A 15,840-nucleotide genomic window follows, 5' to 3' on the forward strand; every position below is an offset into this window, starting at 1 on the left:
TCAAAGTCAGCATTGTTAGCATCGTCTTTGGTTCCCTTTAAATGTACTATTGTGAAAAGTAGGTCTGCTGTAGATACCTGTGAGAGGATTTGTAGGTGATAGGAATGCCCGCACTCCTCAAGCACTATTTCGAAAAGAAATGGATCCCTTTAGTAAATCATCGGCCGTAGGAGGATAGCGTACCGAAGAAGCGGTTTTATTATTTTATTTGCGGACGAGCCGAATACTATACGGTACTAGGGAAGCATGCCCAACAGCCAACTGACTTGCTCCGAGGATGAACTATTTTTGGTTACTTTTGATTTCCCGCCTTTGCTTCGACAGATTGGGTAATTTATTAAGTTATCTGATCCTTCTTATTTTCTACAAATTTCCATTCCAAAACAGTACTTTTAGTATCATGCTAATTGCAACTGCAACTAGAAGTAACAGAATGCACAAAAAAAAAGTACGCAGCCATTTGTGTCTGCAACACCACGGTGCACATATTTTTGAACAAATCAGCCGTTGAAATTGTTTTAAGTAACCTTCAGTCCCGCAATATGGACTATTAAATCGATGTTATTGTTTGTTGAATCTTTTATGGCGTGACAAACATTAATTTAATCGATATTGAGCTGTAATAAGTGTAGTGGGAAGTCTGCAAATAACGCATAAGTTTTATATGGCATGGTGTGACACAAAGTCGATGGAAAAGAGGTCGCAGCATACCATGTAAAAATTTGGTATATTATACCAAACAGCAAATTTGGTATATTTTATCAATAGAACAAGGAATTGAGGCGTTCGAAATACGTTCTGGAGGAAGGTTCCGTATAAAGCAGACCAACACACTTAATTTCGGCAATCATGACGAGCAAAAGGATCCATATCCCATGACTTCACACAGAAGAGCAGTTTCTATCCGCGAGACCATGGATACTGTGATCTAGAATTGCATATTACCTATTTCGCGAAGTTTTTTCCGGAGATCTCCCACAACTATGCTAGAAATTTTTGTAAACACTTTTTCAACCAACTGTCACAACAATGGTGGAGCAAAAAATAGCTTTGACCTGACTTGATTGATCTTGGATCCAAATCTTTAGAATCCGTCTAGGGATCGAATCTTCGAATCTTCCGAATCCCGATTGTGCCAACACTACTATGAACCTTGTTTTAGCAAACAGTTTCCGACTGTTGTTGTTTTGAAGAGTGTACAAGATTAGTTTAGCCATTTAGACGATTCACTTACGTTTTACTCAAAGTTACTGAAAATGATGAACCAAATGGGTATGATGATGCAGCAGCAAGGAGTTGGTGTACCGGGAGGCGCAGGTGGTGTTGGAATGGCTGGTCCTGGAGGTATGGGAGTATCGCCAGGCATGATGCAGTCACCGCAGATGCAACAAGCTCAACAACAGCAAGTGCAGCAGCAGCAACAGCAGCAAGTTCAACAACAGCAAGTGCAGCAACAGCAACAGCAACAACAGCAAGCGCAACAGCAGACGGAGAAGGTAGATAACATATCGAAGGTCAAGGGTCTAGTTGGGCCACTTCGAGACGCTTTGTCTACCACGATCAAAACTGCCGCCCTAGTGGTACAACATAATCATCTCAATGACGCTGGATCGTAAGTAAAAGCCTTCATGTAGTCATGCTACGGAACTAATGATTCGTTTTCCCTCGTTCTTTTACAGAAACAAAACAGTAGATCACAACAATGGCCCACGATTCGACAAACATTTGGAAGAATTCTATTCCATTTGCGACCAAATTGAACTGAACCTAGTAAGTGTCGCCTGTGGGGTCTGGGCGGGTTAGAAAGTTACTCTAAAACGCTTTCTGTATTGTAGAAAACGGCTAAACTGTGCATGCAACAGTGTGCTTCATCGCAACAGTATCTTCCGATTCCGGTGGCCACTAGCCAGCAGCCCCCGCCCGAAACAAACGCCCTCACATACAACCAGTACCTGGAGGTGGTTAAGCTTCAGATCGGGTACGCAAAGGACATACACGATACCTTGATCTGCGCTGCCCAGAACATCTCACCAAGCGAATAATAGGCACATAAAGTTCGAGAGAAAGGTAGATTCATTTCTTTATTTTATTTGTATATGGCATTTATGAATGAAAACGTGGGCATGTGTTCGGATGAGCAGCGTTAACGTCGGTCCCGTCGAATCTATTCTCCTCGTCTGTATCGACCTCGGAGTGTGATGGCGATAAAATTTAGCTTATAAATACAACTCATGCCGACTACTTGTTGCAATCCGTGAAGGCAGTGTTGTCTATGCCTTCTTTTTCGTGTGTCTTCTCGCCCAACGTTGAAATAACTGCCACCGCTTCCACGTCCCTATTTCTCCTCGGAATGTAAATATCAGTCAGCTTGCGCTTGTTGTCGGAGAAGTAGAGCTCAATGTCCTCGAGGGTACGCTTCTCCGTCTCCGGGAGGAAAAAGTACACGAAAAATAATCCAATCACTCCCATCACACCGTAAAATAATATCACACCGGGTAGAGAGAGAGCACTTTCCAGATTGAAGTACGTCTTCGTCGTAACGAACGACATTACGTAGTGCAGGGCAGCCGTAATTCCACATGCCAGGCTCCTATTCCTGTGAATTGATACGAAATGCAGTCGTTATTTTCGCTTCAAAGAAACCGTAGCTATCCGCCGCATTTACCTGAATGGGAAAACTTCACTCAGCAGAATCCAGGGAACAGGCAGCACACCCACGCTGGTGAAAAAGGCCAGCATGAAAAAGAACACCATCGGTATGTAACCCATGCTAGTGACATGACTGGTCCCCGAGTGAACGTCGAACGAAGTCCAACCCGGTGGGAAGGTATTGAACGCATAGATTGCGAGCGAGATGCAGGACAGAGCCGTCACGGCCATTGAGGTGAGTGCAAGGCGCCGTTTTCCGACGAATTTAATGCTCACCATACACACTATGTTTGCTAGCAAGCCTAGCAGGCCCGTCGAAACGGTGGCCCAGTTTGCATCCAGCGGTACACCGTAGGCCTGGAATATCTGCACGAGATACGGCCTCATGCCCGTCAGTCCACTTAGCTGGCCGAAGACGAAGAAAAGCATCACGAGAACGAATGGTCGGAGGTTGCGCTTACGTGTAAGCTCCTTCAGTTTCATCCACTCGGTCAGCGGGGGATGTTGACATGTGGACGCGTTGGTTTTCGCGCACGTGGCACACTTGGCAGAGTTTAGACTGTATCTTTTCATTTCCTGAAACTCTTGCTCTACTGCTTTCGGCGATACCCAACCGCGCAGCCATTGGAGTGATTTGAGTGCGTCATCCGCTCGATCTTTCGAGAGCAGCCACATGGGTGTTTCCGGTACAAAGCAGATTGCAATCATTGTCGCGATGGGGATCGCGGCGCAGATCGCTGCGGTCGTTCGCCAAGTGGTCACAGTTCCCAGTAGGTACACCATGAAAAATCCAAGCATCACAGCCACACCAGCGCACGATGTTAAGATGCCACGGATGGAAGGTTGACTGAGATAAAGACATAGAAAAGCATTATGTTCCCGATCCCCATTAACGTAAGGAGTTACAACTTACCAAATCTCCCCAACGTAAGTTACGATTGGTGCTTCCATGAAACCAACACCCAGGCCAAGAAGGATGGCCGCCGTGTACATCTCTTCCAAGGATCCAGCGAAATGCAGCATAAACCAACCTATGATGTGCGGAATGTTAACCAGGATCATGGATCGCTTTCGTCCTAGTGGCTCAAGGATGATCCCCGACAGGACACTTCCCACAGGTTGGCAAATATACGCTATGCTTCCTAGAAAATAAAAATCGAAAGTAAAATTGATCATGATGTCTAAAGTAACTTTAGTTTTCCACTACAAAAAACAACCCCCTTGTTTCCTTACCGAACCATGATGCCTGTTGGGGAGTAAAGTGAAGAAATTCATCGGGTGCACGGTTCTTAATACCCCGAAGTGCCGGTATCACAATCGTTGGGAACGCTACCGCCATGCCAAGATCGAGCAGGAGAAAGTTTTTGGCCGTACTGGCCAGTATCTGCGGCAAGATGCGCCGAAACGTGCTAACCTCGGGCTGTTTGGCCTCTTCCAGGGTCATTTTGTCTGCGTCCGAGCGTTCCTTTTTCTCATTGCCACGGCCATTCATTCCCGGCGAAGCACCGTTTATTGTGTACGCCGTTTTCCTGGTAAAAGGTAAAAATAAAAAAATGCCAAATCAATGTTGTGAAAAAATTGGCTTCCGTTATTTAGATAACGCTTCCGCTTCGAATGCCGTCAATATGCTTACCCCATTCTAAGCGGTGCGTTCCAATCGGTCGGCCAATCGGGATTCCGAACTAAACCGTTTATTGATGTGCGCCGTGTATCAGATAAGAGGAAGGATCAATTCCCGGGTTTAAACTGCGTTCTACGATGATTTACAGTTTCCTCCGCTTGATAATTGCTTCGGAGACACAGGCAGCCTCGTTACACTATCAGCATCTTTCTGGATTCGTCCCTTGCCCGTCGTTCAAAGTGGTGGCTCGTTCGAGGTTCAGAATGGCTGCAGAAAAGAAAATGAAAGGGTCTATCTTGTGAGAAGGGCATGCGATCTCATTAAACCTCGGACCCGGACTTCCTACCACGCGTTCTTCTCGAATAGTAAATCCATAGTCTTTTGCAGATTGATTCGATTTGACGATCGTTCGTACATGAAGCCGAGAAATGATTATGTCTCGGTTGCATGTTTTGATAAGCTTCTCGCTTCTTAGCGCTGACATCGCATTCTCAAGGATGCGCTTCAAGAATCCATCAGCGATCCGACCAGCCAGAACAAACCGGTTACATCAAACAAGGCTTTACGTGAGTGAGAATCGCGAAATTCCATTTCAAACAGTCGCCGCCTTTTCGTTGGGCCATGGGTTGTGCAATATCATCTGGTTTCCCTTTAAGTAGTCCACGTGCGTTTGGCAATTTAGAGTTACCTTGCTCTACGCAAAGAATGAAAATGTGCGTAGAAAATTAGAAGCTCATGGTCAATGGAGAAAAAGCTTGAGTGGGGTAGCTCGATCACTTGGCGATCAACGCCATCAGTTCGTTACCTCGATTGCTATGTCACAATGCTGCCTTAGTGTGCTGCAGGGCAGGTGGTAGGGTTTGAAAGGTTCTCGTAAGAGCAACGCTGGGTGGCTTTAACGTTCACGGCTTGCGGTGAAACTGACCAGAACAATGTTAATTCAATTCTCAAGTAAGTGGCCGAGGGAAGGAAGGGAGGAAACTATGATAGAAGAAAATTGGGACACAAATAACGCAAATCTGGGTTAAGTTCATTGAGTATCAGGCGCGATTAACTTTGCGTAAAAAGAACCTTGAGTATACCGGTTCTGTTTGGTTATGTCTCATCAAGCGTGGTAAATCATGTCAGTTTTGCCAAGCATTTTTTTTTTTACATTTTTTCATAAGCATATCTCTATGCTTACTTGTAAACAAATTACTTATCTGTGAGGCAGAATGTAATCAACTTTTTTTGGGGTCGTTTGAATTTAGACAAACATAACTTTAAGTAAAAAATAATTTTCATTTTTAGGCTGAATCGCACTTTTGTTTCACACAAAGGCACACAAAAAACTAAACATGAACGCATTACTTTTAATTGTTCTTCCTTTCACTATAGTTAGCACATCCATTATAGGAATTCTAATAGCTTACGTCCCTTTAGGCGTCGAAAACATCATCATCTCAGATGGGGCAACCAATGTCCCGTTGAGCCAACCCTCAACGTCCCCTCAAGGGAGTCTGGCTTGCATTAGTCGTGAGGGCTCCGATTCGGATTCGTTGTTCAAGGTTTGTTTACCGACCGTTACAACGATCTACGATCAACGCGAGGTACGCGATCTCCAATATTATGCACGCTAGAGCTGCTTGACAACAACAAACTCGCGAACTTGAATCCGCGAACCACCGAACCGTGTGTGAATGGCGGTGAATTTCTCCTCCTCATCAGTCCGACCAACCAAGCAGAGCATATGTGTTGGAGGGAAATAAGTTTCGCTCGTTTAGAATAGCTGATAAATTCTAATGAGGCACACAATTGTGCAACGGGGTACTTCCTCCTTTTACCAGCTTGGCCCTTCAAAAGCATGTTTAATCTCACGATTTGCGAGTTGTAAAGCCCATTGAGCCGATGAGATCGCTAGAGGTAGAAAAAAAAGGCAAATGATCATCGGTCTGAAGTTAATTTACACCGGTGGATGAAGGGTATTTTCGGAAAGTGATGACTCTTTGATTCAATTTTCGAAACAGTCAAGCTTTAAGAATTAACTTCTTCACTGTCGAATTAGATGGCGAGTTCAAAGCGTACCGTTTAAGAGAACATCGTTCCATACCCATCAGGTACTAGCGCAACGTGTCGGAGCACGTGTTCAAGTTTTTTTCTCTAAATAGCGATTTATGATGCCGTGTAACAATTGATGGGGGGGACATTATTCGCCTCCATTTGGGACGCGGAAAAGGCAGCGCTCCCACGACCTCACAAATGTTCGATCACCCTCTCGACATTGTGCCGCAACAAACAACGAAGAGCCGGTAAGACATGTCGCTACGAATATACAGCTTCAGCAAATAAATATCTACTGGTTTTTTTTTTTCTCCTTCTAGCTAGTTTCTGCCACTCGAACAGTTAAATGTCTTTGAATCCCCAGACGTAGAAATATACATGTTAATTTTTTTTTCTTGCCTTTCATGGACCGGTTAGCTTGGTGGCAAGCCTTCGTAATGCAGAGAAAAGCAAAACAGGCGCACATTTCATGAAGGTGTTTTCTCCAGATTGAATTTGCGTCGGATCTTCCGAGAGCCCAACGAAAACCATCAAAATCAACCTTGTAAGTCATAGACATCGTGAGGTTTTCGCGAAACGAGACGATATTTCTAGAATGGCTTCGAATGATGGATGAGATGATCATGCTCGGTTTGAGATGTGCTTGATCGTGATGCCGAGGTCAAACAACATTCCTTGCCATTGTCGTTCCATTCGACACACATCAACCTGTTCGTACTGACACTCAAATATGGTAGTTATAATTGTCGAAATGTTTATGCTTCTCACTTTGGCCGTGTCATCTAATTACAGCAATTTGGATTTTTATTTGTGAAACCCCGGTTGAAAACATAAGACATTAGACGATCATCCACGGTGCGGGAAATCCGTCATTCAAAAAACAAACCCGTTTCAGCAACACCTGACAGATTTCGCCGCAGTGCGCCACTTAAGACGAATAACACAAAACAAAACCTGCATTCCAACCGGTATATGATGCTGGTATAAAAAAAAAATATCTTGCACGAGCTAAGTTCGTGCCTCGAGCAGACTTTAGATCCCATCTCCCAGAGTGGGGCTGAATGGAGAAATGCGAAGCATAACACGTTTCGCGGAGACTTGCGAAGATGCGTTTGTGCGACATGCTGAAGGACAGGTTTTGTTTTTGCATAGGGGTTTCGTGCCACGGCAAGATTAAATTCGATTGCGTAGGTGTTGTTAAATGGAAAATGTCGTAATTACACGGCCCCCGTGCTCATCAAACGCGTATGCTTTCCAGCACTGCCCGGTTCGGCAAGACTTTCTACCGACAACGACAACAGGCGACGTTTGCATACACATTAAATCGTACGGCATTTGGTAGCGAAGAAGAGGATAACTCTTCCCGCATTGCGCCATGGAACTAACGGTTTCTCTTTTCGCAAGGGATACCGTTTAATGATCAGCAAGGTTCCCATTTTGCTAAGAATATGCTGGACGTAGATCTTAGTATGACGTTGATGGACCTAAAATGCATGTTTAAAGATCGATCAAAGATTTGTTTCGAATCGTGTTCGACTTAATGCCACGTTCCCCCGAGTTTATTTTTCATTCGATCTATATCGTATTATTACGCAATATGCATGTTAGCTCTAAAAAACATTAGGCGCTTTTCGCAACACTGAACACACCTGCAGCGTTTTTGTGGATCACTTAATTGGGGTTTCTAACATCTAACTCAAATCACAGGCTAAACAGCGCCTACAGCCGTAACTTCATACGAAATCACTTAAATCACCCGAATACAGCATACACGAACTTTTACTTTCACGTGATAATACGCGTACTGTAGGGTTTGCGGTAAAGAGAATTTTTGAACCTTTCTTGAAATGACTGCGGGAGCTGCCACAAGCTACCGACCCGTTCGATGGTGCAATCGAAACTGAACCTCCAATGCGCGACTCTATGTAGCTGAAGCTTTCGATTCTCTCTCCTCCACGCTGCCGCCGTTGATCGCTGGTGATCTTTGGACGCAGGGCAACGATAAGGGTGCTGCATAGGGTGCGAGAGGAAGCTTTTATGCGCCCCTTCGCCTCGGAATCCCTTGGTCGATTGATGAATGAATGGTTCAACGCATTAAACACGATTTTTTCTTGGTCGACCTATGGTCAGTAATGGGGTAAGTATTTTTTCTAATTTTTGGAGTGACATCATTCAAGCTTTTAGTTATCACTGAGCCAAGAGTTGTCTGCATAGTCGCTGCAACTGCAGCTGCATGAGGAGTGGATTTTTTTAAATTTTATTACAATCGTCATCAGCATCGCTAATGGTGAGCTACATTAATATGCTACAGTAATGATTTTCCAAATAGCATGTGAATAAAAAAGTGCATTTAAATTGTCCTACATCAGCTGTTACTTCCATTACTTGCGTCCGGTTGTGATGCGTCAACGTGTCCACTTCCGAATGATTTGGTCCGCCCGTCGTGGAATTATCGTTCATATTCAAATAAGATGGCACAGCTCACCATTATCGGCAGCGTTTGGTATCATTGCATTGCGCTTTGCCTACAGGAATGCGTCTTGTTACAGAAGCATAGGCAGATAGAAGGTGATAAAATTGTTTGTTAAATGCATCATTGCTTTAAGACACAATTTGCTTGATTTGACGATGGAGATACATTTTTAAACTATAGAAATAGATGAGCTTACGTTGTAGAACTACATCATTCGATAAATGAAATAAATACATTGCTATTCAAATTTCATACGCAAATTTTATTTTTAATTGAACAAAATCACATGTCGCATGAATTTAAGCTGTGCAAAAGAGTTGATTCCAAAAGGAGCGAATCACTTCAATAGCTCCAGGCTTCGAGAAAGGACAAAAAGTCCCTCATCTTTTATTTGGAGGGCTAATGAGGATAAATAAAGCACGTGGAGTGATCGACTCGATACCATTTGTACAGATTTAACTGCGATTGAAAGTGAAATCATGCGTTAAGTGGTAGATTCAGGTTGGAAATACCCATCACTCCCATCGGATCAAACCGGTACACTGAACCGGTAATTTCAAATTGGCGCCAAATCGAAACACTACAAATTTTCTCATAAACTTTGAAAAGTTGACATTATAATTTTGAACAAACTTGTTTGTCATCACAGGACCATTCAATTGAGGGCTTATATGTCTCAATCGGTTCACGAAAGTTTTTAACAAACTGGCTATTTTGAACATTATTTCAACTTCTTCTTCTTCTTCTTTCGGTATGCGAGTCGGGGTATATCCTCCTACGCTAAGTCGAACAATTTGTTCCCTTACACGTAATCAGAGGCGTACCAACTCTGTCCGAACTCCTATGAAGGGGCTCGTCCTTTAGGACCGGCTATAATAGCCATATGTCCACCCGCCGTCCACGGGAGGGATTCCTTCCGTTGTCAGGACACAAGAACTCGTGGTCCGCTTGATTGTCTCAAACGGCACGAGATGTGCGGCAGCTAGGATTTGTCTGACCTGAGCACCAGCTCGGCGTCACCACGCGGTCGTGCCGTAACCTTACTTTTCCGCTAACCCTTTCAGGAAAACTATGCACTGCTAACATCCGCTCTGATGCACTACCGAACTGGAACTGATTATTTCAACTTGTCACAATCGATGTTTGAAGCTTTGTTCAAGGAACCTTGGTCAAAAGGTAAATATTATGCTAGCTGTCAGATGATGTGATGAAACGATCCGATCATAATCCGCCTTTCTTTTCGTCAGATCATATTCATCAGCCACGGAAGACGGTAGCCGCCGATCATAATTGTGCTGCTGCATAGCTCTCCAACTTCAAGGATTGAGCAGGCCGTCGGTAAAAGTGAATGAAAGTGTGCAACTATACGCGGGCGGGAAGCATTAGAGCATCAAAGTGCATGTGTTTATCAGGAGCAATCAGTGCGTAAAGTGATCGAGTGCTTGGGAAGAAGAGTGCGTCGAAGCATCAGCTGTTCTCTGCAAACAGCAACATAATTACATTGCCCCCATATCTCGCCCTTCGGAGCGTCCAATTGACGCCAGTTTTCAGTCGAGATGGCTGTGTTTATGCCTAAATATCGGTTGTAAGTATTTTTCATTCAAGATTCTATGCATTACGAAACATTGTTCTGTAGAGAACGGCAGGGTTATTTGTAATGAATTATTTCGACTTATCCACTTAAAATTTAACCAAATGATCTTTGAAATATGCGCAAGACGAACAAAGGAATCCGGTTTTCTTATGTCTCTGCTTAGGTCATTCTCTTCTTTCTTTCCCTCAATCAAGCGAGTCCATGATGCGGAACATCGCTCACGATCTAAACAAGGCAGAGCCTACCAGATGCAACTCTCTCTTTCGTTGATCTTTAACATGTTCTTATGACACCGATCCAAACCTTCTTGGGCAGAACTTGTCTCAATGTCTCAATTATACAACCATCTTAGAAGGTTCCCGTCTGCCGGATTCAAAACATTATTGTTGGCTATGACGTGCACGTGCATATTACCAATAAATGTTTGTAACAAGTTGTAATTTCAAATTTTTTGAAACTGTATCAAAAATAAACCTTCTCGGATAATTCCAATCATAATCATGGGAACTCAGGAAAGAAGGCAATCCGTACAAATTCATGCTAAAAACAAGACCCAGATAGGTTACTAGACAAACACGCACATGCAATCATCATTTCCTGTCCATGTTTGGGAATACCCGCTCATTTCCATCATTTCATAATTTTCCTCGTCGAATCAGTAAGTTGTTATCGGAGCTTACAATAAAAAGATAAAGCGTGCTCTTCCGGTTTGCAGATAGCGTGGGCACTGATAGCACAGGGATAAGCTTTCTTTATCCTTATCTTTTCGCATGTCTTTGAAACCCCCTTATAAGCATATCCTTAGACTAAGGGTTGTTTTTTGTGACATTCTTTAAAACATGTCTTTGTTTTCTAGTAGACTATAGTCCTATAGACATCCAGGCGCGCGAGAACTAGGCCCCGGGTATAGAGTGGCCATAAGGTAGGATACCCTCGTTTGCCATTAATCATTCGATATTAGGATGACGCGTACGGCCCAAGCGGCTCATTTTGGCCGCGGGGTTTATAACCCCTCCCGCAACTAGATAACGCCAATATCGCCAAAATATAACGGCATACCGTTTCCTCCGGTGGGCACAGTTGATTGATTGTGGCCGAACCGCAAGGTTGTCCTCGTGCGAAGGGTTATTATCGGTTGATAAAAACTGCAACTTCATCCCACCGGTTGCTTCACGAGGAAAAGCCTAGTTGTTTGTCTAGTGACTAATGTGTGCCATTTGAGTGTTTGAAAAAGTAGTAACTGATAAAAAAAAACAACCAAGTCAGGTGCGTTTAGTGACTCTTTAGTGTGGTTGTTGTTCCCTTGTGTGAATACCCCGTCTCATTTGTTTGTAAAATATCCTCTTCTCAGCTTCACGGTGGAAGTTCGGTTCCCTTTCGAGAGGATGGGGGGGTTTCTTATCATTACCGTGTTTAATCTAACTGCTATTTGATACTGAGCTTTTCCCTGCCCTACGATATTGGCAAACGATAAACGGTTGGCGTCACCTACCGATTACAGAAGTTTCACGCGTACAACAAGTGTCCTCAAACTCTACCGATGCCACATATTTTGGGAGAAAAACAGCCCGAGTGCCCGATGTTCGCTTTGCGAAAATCGATACATTTTCGAAGGCTCCACTGTGGTTCGAATTAGTGCATGTTGCCGAAGCACCGTACACCCCGCACGTGTTGCGTCGGTTCGTCAATGTCATCCTGTCTGCAACTTTACCAGTTCCGCTTAAGGCCTTCCCAATCCGCACACGGTAGGCAAAGCAGGGCCTAACACGTGATATAGGACGTTGGGCTTCCGTTGGACAGTTATTTTCGTCCAGCGGCTTCTTTTTTCACCCACATTTTCCGACGTCAGCTGTGGCAGGTGGCAGAAGTTGGTGCCACCACACATGGTTGTAGCAAAGGACAAAATGAAAAGGAAAACGGAAACCAACGGAGGGAGGGTTGGTGGGTAGCGGGCAATCTATTGTCGACGGCACAAATGGATGGCGCGCGGCCACTTGTCCACAGTATCCAGTAGCAGTGCACGACTTCAGCATCACGCGACGGAGGAAAGTGGCATTGATGTGGTTCGTTTGATTAGATTTTCGCGTTTCGCGTAGTTCTCGGGGACAAACGCCAAGCAACAGAGCAACATGTGTGGATATCTCACCAATCGTTGTGCTGATATTAAATTAACCAATTGAGGAGCCCGAGACCTCCACCAGGGTAAACGTCGGTGGGAGACGTGGGAGAAGCATCCAAACGTGGTGCGGGATTCGTCTGATTGAAGTGGCAGTGTGAGTGTCCAGGCAGTTTTTGTTTCACTTGGGACGGGGGCAGTTAGTAGTAGCAATTGATCGTGCAAAATTTGGAATACCGAGTCAGAATATCATACTGGCCGCCCTGAGGAGGACGTTCCGCCGAAAAGAATGCCGACCTTCGCCTACCAGAAAAATCTGTCTCTAAACATCTGTTTCGCCATTTCTTGGCTTCTTTTCGGACTCGCCACCAGGTTCACCAGGGCGGTCGCCTTCAAACCGAACCCCCGGCAGTGGTCCACGCGATGGGCAATTTATGGTAGCCGACAACTTACTTCAGCATCCACCAACCACCATCAGCAGCAGCAGCAACAGCATCAGCAGCATCAGCAGCAGCATCAGCAGCAACAACAATATCATCAGTCGACGACAGGTAAATCGCGTAGCAAAGTTTACAGAAAGTGGAGTTGGAAGGCGGGTGCAGGTTGGACTATATTATCGGTTTTGGATTGGTGGTTACTACTAGCCGGCGGTTGGCTAACTTGGCGCGGTGTCTTCCTTCGTTGGACCCCAATCGGTATCTGTATGGTGGTGGCGGCCAAGTGGCACCTTCACAATCGTGAACTCGATAAGAAGGGCCTCCCGCGTACCGCTGCAAAATGGCAGGTGAGTGTGGCCGGCCGTCCAATTTTTTTGGGACAAGCTCTGGTGGTGACAGGAAGTCTGTTATATCCTAACCGACCCACCGACCATTTTTAATTGTAGGCGAAAATGTACTGCTCACTACCACTGCGACTCATGAGCCGCGCATTCGGTTGGGTGGCCGACCGGAAGGTTCCCAAACCCGCACGCCCCATGGTGTACGGTCTATATTCGAACACTTTCGGCGTGAAGATGGAAGAGGCGGCCGCAGCAGATTTCAAGTAAGTACCTGTTAAACACGTTTAGCTTTGTTAGAGACATGTTCGAACTGTTGGAAGTGATCGTCGTTTGAAGTAACTGCAAATCTTTCAGATATTGAATATGAAAAAGGTAATATACACTACGTTTACGATTGATGCAAACGATTTTTTTCTAATCGTTGGTGTTGGTGGGTTTGTTTCTTGTGCTTCTTAACTGCTTGCTTTGTTTTTTAACTGCCATTTTCTTTGCTCTCTCGACTGTGTTCGAATAAAAAACAATGCTGCATCCTTCTATCAAACTTTTTGGAAGATAACTTTTTTTTTAAAACAAAATTTTTAAAAAGAAACTGTTATTGTCGCCTGACGAGTGTTCAAAATTCAACCTTTGCTTTTCTGCTTAAATTCTACGGTGTGAACGTTGGTATTGGTTCTGTATATACTAAGAATTTCTCGAAAATCTTGTATCAGACACTAACCATAGTTTTGTGTCCCTTTTGTTTCAACCAATGCAGAGAGTACAAGAGTTTAGGGGAGTTCTTTACCCGCCCACTTAAAGAAGACGCACGACCCATCGACCCAAAAACCTGCTTTGTGTCTCCGTGCGACGGACGGATACTTCATTTTGGTGCGGCCAGCTCGAACCTCATTGAACAGGTAAGACTCACAATCATATCTCAAGCATCGACAGCATAATTCCTTTCATTCCATCATTTTTTTCCACATTGTAGGTTAAAGGTGTATCATACAGTTTAGAGGCCTTCCTTGGACCACCATCGTGGTGCAAAAAGGACGCAACGGACATGGTGGAGAAGGTGAAGAAAAAGGCATCTCCCGACAGTGTGCTTTATCAGTGCGTCATCTATCTCGCACCGGGTGATTACCATCGCTTTCACTCTCCTGCACTCTGGAAACCGGAACTGCGTCGGCACTTTTCCGGCGAACTGCTTTCCGTGAGCCCCAAAATTGCCGGTTGGATCCCCGGACTTTTCTGTCTGAACGAGCGCGCCGTATACATCGGAAAGTGGAAGCATGGGTTTTTCAGCTACACTGCAGTCGGTAAGTTCAATTCTCAGAGCCCACGAGACCCGGATCTCTCTGTGCCGTTAGCGAATGAAAAGAGGTTTAATTAGATTATCACCCAACGCCGATTCGCCGGCAAAGGTGAAAATCATACGTTCGTTCCTCGTGGTCTGCGGCGTTCGGTTGATAAGAAATTAACCGATGCTGTAATCACTATCAATTTGTGATCCTCTCCCGTACCTCCGGGATCCGGGATGTACCCCATGACACGCGATACACGATCGTACGATCGTAGCTGGAATCCCGTTACGCTATGAATGGAGCCTGATAAGCCAATGTTCAGCTGGCATGAGTGATCGGCATCGTCGGGTGGCGTGAGAAGATCCGTGCAGATCCGGGTCATGGGATTCTCGTAAAAGTCAATGAATCATGTTGCTGATCGAAATTTCTTATGCTACGTTTTAGGAGCTACCAATGTTGGATCGGTGGAAATTTTCATGGACGAAAAACTGAAGACCAATAAATGTAAGAAGAAGAAAACCTTTGACGAGCTGGAGCTACCTAATGACAAGTACCTGGAAAAAGGGGAGCTGGTAGGTCAGTTCCGCATGGGAAGTACGATCGTGCTCATCTTCGAGGCTCCAAAAGAGTTCAAGTAAGTGGCCACACAAGCCATTCGTGTTCCTTCAAACGCAATCATCGGTTAAATTTCTTTTTATCTTATGATTTTCAGATTCAATTTGTTTCCCGGACAGAGAGTGAAAGTTGGGGAAAAATTGGGCACGTTCGAGGGAATCGAAGAGCAAGAGGAAAACCCTGAAGAGGTTAAACGTGTCATTGAATCTTTTTGTGAATCGGAAGTGACAGCATTGTGAAAGTATTTCGATGGGGTGCTGTCTAGACGTTCAGCGCTGGTAATTTGATCAGCTCCAGTGGTAGTTCTCAGGATTGATATAGAGTTAGTGGACACAGTTATTTCTTCTAGGAGCTATATGAAGACAAAACTTAGGAGTTAAGAGACTAAAGCGTATAGGGGCCCAACTTCTGTCTGATTGTAAGACAACGTAATTGCTCAATTGCTTGCAACAACCAAAGAAGACGGGTCTCTAAAATAAGATAAAATGCCAGGGAAGAGACAGAGAAACCTGATGGCGTATTACATTCATTACGTAGTACATATTGTACGCACCTAAATGGGTGGTTGATAGTAAACCCCGACATTTACCATCAATAAGGGAACCCCAACGCCAATGAGGGCACTATAGCAACTCAAAGCCAAATGAAGAGGCCTCCTCTGGCCGAGCAAT

The 15,840-nt window shown here is 44.6% G+C and overlaps 3 protein-coding genes across 4 annotated transcripts; 2 read left to right on the top strand and 1 right to left on the bottom strand.

Annotated features, from left to right (window-relative positions):
• The first annotated feature begins 1,202 nt into the window (after positions 1-1,202).
• LOC131289757 (mediator of RNA polymerase II transcription subunit 29) lies at positions 1,203-2,241 on the top strand. Its single transcript, XM_058319065.1, has 3 exons — positions 1,203-1,612; positions 1,680-1,770; positions 1,836-2,241. Exons 1-3 carry the CDS (start codon positions 1,257-1,259, stop codon positions 2,040-2,042), a joined length of 654 nt encoding a protein of 217 aa, XP_058175048.1. The 5' UTR covers positions 1,203-1,256; the 3' UTR covers positions 2,043-2,241.
• On the bottom strand, positions 2,157-4,287 carry LOC131288987 (facilitated trehalose transporter Tret1-like). The gene is made up of 5 exons (XM_058318173.1): positions 4,283-4,287; positions 3,883-4,178; positions 3,563-3,791; positions 2,666-3,496; positions 2,157-2,596 (listed from the first exon to the last, which is right to left on the bottom strand). The coding sequence occupies exons 1-5, from the start codon at positions 4,285-4,287 to the stop codon at positions 2,239-2,241; spliced, it is 1,719 nt and encodes a 572-aa protein (XP_058174156.1). The 3' UTR covers positions 2,157-2,238.
• A 5,766-nt stretch (positions 4,288-10,053) lies between these two features.
• LOC131288400 (phosphatidylserine decarboxylase proenzyme, mitochondrial) lies at positions 10,054-15,596 on the top strand. 2 transcript variants are annotated; one of them, XM_058317532.1, is made up of 8 exons: positions 10,054-10,368; positions 12,866-13,044; positions 13,138-13,277; positions 13,377-13,534; positions 14,026-14,167; positions 14,242-14,569; positions 14,999-15,188; positions 15,267-15,596. In XM_058317532.1, exons 1-8 carry the CDS (start codon positions 10,340-10,342, stop codon positions 15,406-15,408), a joined length of 1,308 nt encoding a protein of 435 aa, XP_058173515.1. In that variant the 5' UTR covers positions 10,054-10,339; the 3' UTR covers positions 15,409-15,596. The 2 variants fall into 2 exon arrangements, with proteins under 2 accessions (XP_058173515.1, XP_058173514.1); XM_058317531.1 differs by having other exon boundaries at positions 12,866-13,277.
• Positions 15,597-15,840: the final 244 nt, after the last annotated feature.

Source organism: Anopheles ziemanni, chromosome 3, assembly GCF_943734765.1.
Source record: "Anopheles ziemanni chromosome 3, idAnoZiCoDA_A2_x.2, whole genome shotgun sequence".
NCBI classification, from domain to species: domain Eukaryota; kingdom Metazoa; phylum Arthropoda; class Insecta; order Diptera; family Culicidae; genus Anopheles; species Anopheles ziemanni.